Raw genomic sequence first — 6000 nt, forward strand, 5'->3', positions numbered from 1 at the left:
ACACCCTTTCTATTCCAAATTAGATTTTTTTTTCTTTATCCTTTCTCTTCTCCTTTTCATTTTCTCCTTTATTTTTTTCATCTCTTGTTGTCGGGCCGGGGCGAATAAAAGAGAGCACCGGACAATGTCCGGACACCCCAAACCTCCCCTAAATTTGGGACAAGTTTGGGAGATGTGTCCGCACAAACATGCCATTTTGTCGATGATGACATTGAGAGATGATTTTGGAGACAAAATGTTCATATTCATAAATAGAATATTTAGGATAGTTTCGGAAATGCTACGGGAGATGCTCTTGTGCACGGGAGTAAACGATGATGAATGAAAATGGGGGATGGCCACTACTTGTCACATGGCTTTTCTTGCCCTATCCCCCGGACTCTATTGCGGCGGTGTGCCCCGGGCCGGTCGGTGCTGTCTGGCCTGATCTTATCCTCTTTGAGTTCCGACGGACGGCGGGCCCCGGCACGGTGATCCTCTAGGTCTGGACTCTGGCGATCGGTACTCCTTTTCAGAATTCAGACAAACAAATGTGCGTTTCTCGTAGAAAAGACAGTTGCATGCGCACCACTCACAGCGGCCGGAACAAGTACCGATCGACCAGATCTCCATTGTTTCTGCACGCAGTGCATCATATCAGTCTGCAGTCTCGACAGCGCAAATCAGCGAGTAGCACCTCGCCGTCCGTGAAAAGCAAAGGCATTTCTTTATCATTTCCAGACCCCGAACCCTAAACACACGACGACGTGGCGCACGGGGTTTCAAAGGAAAACCGGACACGCGTCCGGAGGAGCTGCTAGGCGCCAAGTGCGTGTCCCGTGCAGAACCCGGCGAGGCCGCCACGTCGAGCGCACTAACCCAACACGTCGACCCCCGGAGAAGAAGGAGGAAATTGGATCGAACGGCTGCTCACTAATTCCCGGCGCGCGTCACTTCGCCTGCCATTCCCGGCGACAGGGGCACAGGGGCCACGGTAATCTGACCGGAGGACACCGTGGCTTGATTTCTCGTGTTCGCACGTTGCTGGACACGCTGCCCCAGAACCAGATGCCTTTTCTTTTCTGCTGGAGCCAGATGAATGTCCTAGCCATTAATCTAGCTAATCCTTTGGCATTACCACCGTGTGCTTAGTGTCTGATCGAGGTTAGTCAGAAAGTTTTAAATTAACTAATCCCCGTCCGAGTCATGCATGGATGTTGAGATGTTCCGATGGAGGAAAGAGGTGTTTGACTGTTTGTGGATGAGCACAAAGCCGTGTTCCCATGTCCTGTCGGCCCTGTCCTTTACGTCGTGACCAGCTGGGTTTAGCTACAGACTCGACCTGTGTGGGTGCCAGGATTAGAGCGTGTGCAAAGAATTAATGTGGTAAGACGCGAGACCGGCCGGCCGGTCAGGTCGATCTTAATTGGGTTTGCTTTCTTTTCCTTTTCCACGGTTCGGTGTACCAAACCGACGCGTCTGATCCGCGCTGGGATGAAATTGACCAACAGATTAGATTGGTTAATTAGCACTTAGAAGTCACGGACCGATAATTAAAGACCATATGTAGATCGATCACCAGTCAGGGAGTCACCACTTCAACAGACAACAACAGCACCCAAGGGCTCGATCGAGACCCACACGGGTCGGTCATTGCCACAGTTAGCTGAAGACTGCTGAGTTAGTTAGTTCACGATTGGCCCTGGATATAGCACACAGCTAAGGAAACCGTGCGAATTTAGAGAAATTTTCGTCGTTGGGAAAAGCACGAGCTGACGAGCGCCGGGTGGATCGCTTGAACCATGACCACGCACGTTTCACGACCTGCTTGGATGGCCTGGCTGCGGGCAGGGGGGAAACGCCCTCGGATTTGGACCGGTGACAGCAAAATGCATGCATTACCATGTGGCATATGGTTCGGTGCCGCTATGGATTTCCTTTTGGTGGGTGCAAATTAAGATGCTTTCTTATCCCTACATGATGCGTGGAATCCTTCCTTCCTTGCCGGCTTGCCAGATCTGGATGTTACACTGTTACCAAGTAAACATGCATGGCTAGCAGAGAACATGGCTTCACTAGCACACCCTTTCTGCCAAACATTACCTTTTACACCAAGCAAGTCCAGCTCATCTAGTGCGACGTGGCGGTGTTCTTTACGCTGCATATAGTTCTAAAAAAAAGGTCCACGTCTTCCAGAGTCCGCGCCTATCCCTTTCGCGCCATATATATCGCCATCGCATGATTCACCTCCGCAATAATTACACCGGAATGGAACCGTTCGGCCTTTTGGAACAGTACTCCGTCCTGTAGAAGCGCAAGCGAAAGATGAAAATGACAGCGAAAGATAAAAGGCATCATCCATATCCTGTAGGCGGAATTCCCCGTCGCGGGCACGAGAAAAGGGACAGAAAGGAAAAGAAACGACTTTCTCCGGATCAGATGGCATTATGCGTACGGCGTACGTATCGAACAGATGGGTACACGTCTTCCCGTTACGCTAAAGCCATTAGGTCATGTAGAATGATTGATAAAACTGTCTTATTATATCTTAAGCATTTCATGTCAATTAAAAAAGACAACAAAACATGTTGTACAATGGGTTATCTTTTAGTGTTCTATATTAAAATTAATATTAATTAATTAAATAAATGCTAAGAAAAAATGAAATCTAGTACAATATTAAATTTGTCTTATCTTTGCCTTATCATTCCTGTGAAGAGATCATTTTTTAATTAAGAGAAGACTTGTGCCTTTTCATCGTTTCTATTTCTTCCACGTCAGATTTTACCCTACATGACATCGCCAAGAGAAATCTGACATCACATGCCCTTATCTGTTCGTCTTCAGCGGTTCAGCCCTTCAGCACACAGCGGGTGTCGCAGAGCTCAGCGAAAACGGTCGCAGCTTCGTGACGACGGGTTCGGTTACAAACAGCGCACTGCGCACAGTGAGCTCGCCGGGCGAATGAATATGGAATTTCAGCGTTTCATGGCCAGAACAGGATTTCAGGACGAGTTTGACGCAAGCTGTTCAGGTTTGATGTTTGGGCTCGATCTGGGGTCTGGAATGGAACAAGAGCCTCCTAGATCAAATTAGACCACAAGGTTGAAGGACAGAAGAAGAGGCCCAACATTGGGAATAAGCTGAGTCAGAAGAAAAACGGGCCTAACAGCAACGGGAGAGACCCCAAGGGTTCGGCCTTGGGTGACTCGATCGATGTGGGCTGGCCTACGCACGAGATAAAGAAATGTCGATTTGAACATTTGACCGTGCAATTTTTTTTGGCGCATGCGAGACTAAGGAAGAAAATCCTAGCAGCCGCCATCGTTGAAGATTGTCTGTTCCTCTCGCCTCCGGCCGTCGTCTAGGCGTTGCGAGGTGAGGGAATCCTCGATTCCTCTCAGGAGTATCCACAAGTGTTTGTTTATATCAATTGTTTGGTTTTGATCGGCGACGCGATGTTGGAGGTTGCGATGCCGTCTCGAATAAAGATACTCTGGTTCTTCTTCTGTTGTGGGGGTGTCTCAGCGAGCGTTGCCGTGGATCCAGAAAGTTTTAGCCACCATAGGTTCAGTCCACCTGATCTTACAGATTTTGTGTTTGTGTACTCGCAGATCCATTTATACGTATATTTTGAGATTTTGTCAGTGTGTCGTAGTGCTTTTGCTGATTTTATCTTTTATAATTTTGGAATCATTCTTTGACGTTCTGGTGAAGATCTTGAGATTCGACAACATGTACTTTTAGGGGATCATCCTCGGTCCAAGTACGTTCAACGCTCACGGCTTTTCATTTTTTTGGATGAGCGACTCAAGGTTCTTTCTGAAACCTTTGAAGGTAGCCAAGTTCGTGTAGGGGATATGAGTGACTATGTTGCCGTTACAGTCTGATTGTAATCTCCATGTTGAAGCCTTGCCAGTATTTTATGCAAAGAATGATACCACGAGAAGATGTCTTTAAAAGATTTCTTTGCAATTCTTAGTTATAAGGATTATCTTGTAATCTTTAGGGCCTATGATCCAATACATGTATTTGTAATGGTTCTCGAGTTTGAATAAAGTTACAACTTATTCTACAAAAAAGAACATTTGACCCTCAAACTAGGAAAAATAGCTTCGCCACTCACTACTGTTAAATTTGGGAAATTGCATATGTGCAATAACATAATAATATTCAAAGAGAAGAAAACCAAATTCAAAATTTCATCTAAAAAATACTCAGTTATAAATCATAGCGATTCATTGGCGATATCATACGTATACCCCAGTTACCACAAATATCAGTCCGGGAAAAATAATGCCATAATCAAAACCTTGCTCTTAGGGTACATAAAAAATCCGTTAACGTGTCACTCAGGCAGATCAGACCCTGGTAGGACACGTGACGAACCATTTTGATCAATGAAATTCAAGCAACATAGTGCTATTCATTTTCGGGTGGCAGGGCCGAATATTCCGTCAACATCGAGGGGCTGACTCTGACCAATCAGAGGCCAGGGCAGCAAGCAAAGCATCCCCTTGAAAGCCGGCGAGGCCCAAGGGGCGCGAAGAGGCGAACGGGTGGCTGTGACGAAGCCGGGATCCGGTCTTCCGTTCCCGGCTCTATTTATGTCCTCCACCATCGATTCCACGCACCAAAGCTTAACGCAACTCCATCGCACCACTATCTCTGATCACCCGTAGCTTCGCCGTTCCGGCAGATTAACCAAGGAAGAAGAAGATGTCGTGGCAGACGTACGTTGACGAGCACCTGATGTGCGAGATCGAGGGCCACCACCTCGGCTCCGCCGCCATCCTCGGCCACGACGGCACCGTCTGGGCCCAGAGCGCCGCCTTCCCCGCGGTACCTGAAATACACGTATAGTTTTAATTCTGCATCCAACTTATCATGGCGTCCAGATCTCACGTACAGAGTTCTTTTTTTCTTGTGTGTGTGTGTGGTGTGTGCATATGCTGTCCAGTTCGAGCCCAAAGAGATGACCGACATCATGAAGGATTTCGACGAGCCGGGGCACCTAGCCCCGACCGGCATGTTCCTCGGAGGCGCCAAGTACATGGTCATCGCCGGTGAACCTGGCGCGGTCATCCGCGGCAAGAAGGTGACCCGCACACGCGCATGCTTCCAATCGATCTCTGGAATGATTTTTGTGAAATATGATCTCCTGCATCTTGATCTGTGTTCTTCGTTATGTGTTTGTTTTCGCTCTTCGTGGTTTGCAGGGATCAGGAGGCATCACCATCAAGAAGACAGGGCAGGCGCTGGTCATCGGCATCTACGACGAGCCCATGACCCCTGGGCAGTGCAACATGGTGGTGGAGAGGCTTGGCGACTACCTCGTTGAACAAGGCATGTAGGCCGGTTGATCCATGGCCTGGACGACATGATCATATATAGTTTCCACGTTTCTTTAAAACATCTATGGATATATGGGGCTTCTCCTCTTTTTACCGGCTCTAGTCTGATATGACTAGTCGCTCTGAAAAGTTTCATTTATTTTGTAATGCCATTTTTTGGCTTTCTGCTTTTCTTTTCCCTTCACGGTCGGTGCCTCATTTTGGTTTGTCACGCGAATTGCGTGTTGAGATCGAACAAATTCTGGGACTTTTGTTATTGCATTGTAAAGATATATTTCCTTTTTGTGTGAAAGGATTGTTTCATTCATTGCAATGTGAGTACAGAGAGATTTAAAAATAGTCTGTTCCAGTTACATATGTTTTCCGCATCGACATCGAGCTCCATTTATTTGTTGTGCTCCATACAAATTTAGCAATTCCACTTCCATACAATGGAGAAGTTGAATAACGGGTTATGGACTTCGTGCAACCAGGCACATGCATGAGTACCCGGATTTTTGCAAAAACTAGTAATCTTGCAGGCACACAAATTTTAACTTGGTGAAGTATCCGGTGAAAACCACCTCTACGGTGCAAACTGTGAAAACTCCATCGAAAAAAATTCAAAAAATTCACATATGTTAGAAAAGTGATGTTTTATATATGTTAAAATTTCAAGTCCAAACTC

At 46.8% G+C, this 6000-nt stretch overlaps 1 protein-coding gene across 1 annotated transcript; it reads left to right on the forward strand.

Moving 5' to 3' along the window:
- Positions 1-4478: 4478 nt before the first annotated feature.
- Positions 4479-5672, forward strand: LOC100822745 (profilin-2). Its single transcript, XM_003568023.4, has 3 exons — positions 4479-4821; positions 4940-5077; positions 5199-5672. The coding sequence occupies exons 1-3, from the start codon at positions 4699-4701 to the stop codon at positions 5331-5333; spliced, it is 396 nt and encodes a 131-aa protein (XP_003568071.1). The 5' UTR covers positions 4479-4698; the 3' UTR covers positions 5334-5672.
- Positions 5673-6000: the final 328 nt, after the last annotated feature.

The sequence above is a fragment of the Brachypodium distachyon genome, chromosome 2 (assembly GCF_000005505.3).
Source record: "Brachypodium distachyon strain Bd21 chromosome 2, Brachypodium_distachyon_v3.0, whole genome shotgun sequence".
Lineage (NCBI taxonomy): Eukaryota > Viridiplantae > Streptophyta > Magnoliopsida > Poales > Poaceae > Brachypodium > Brachypodium distachyon.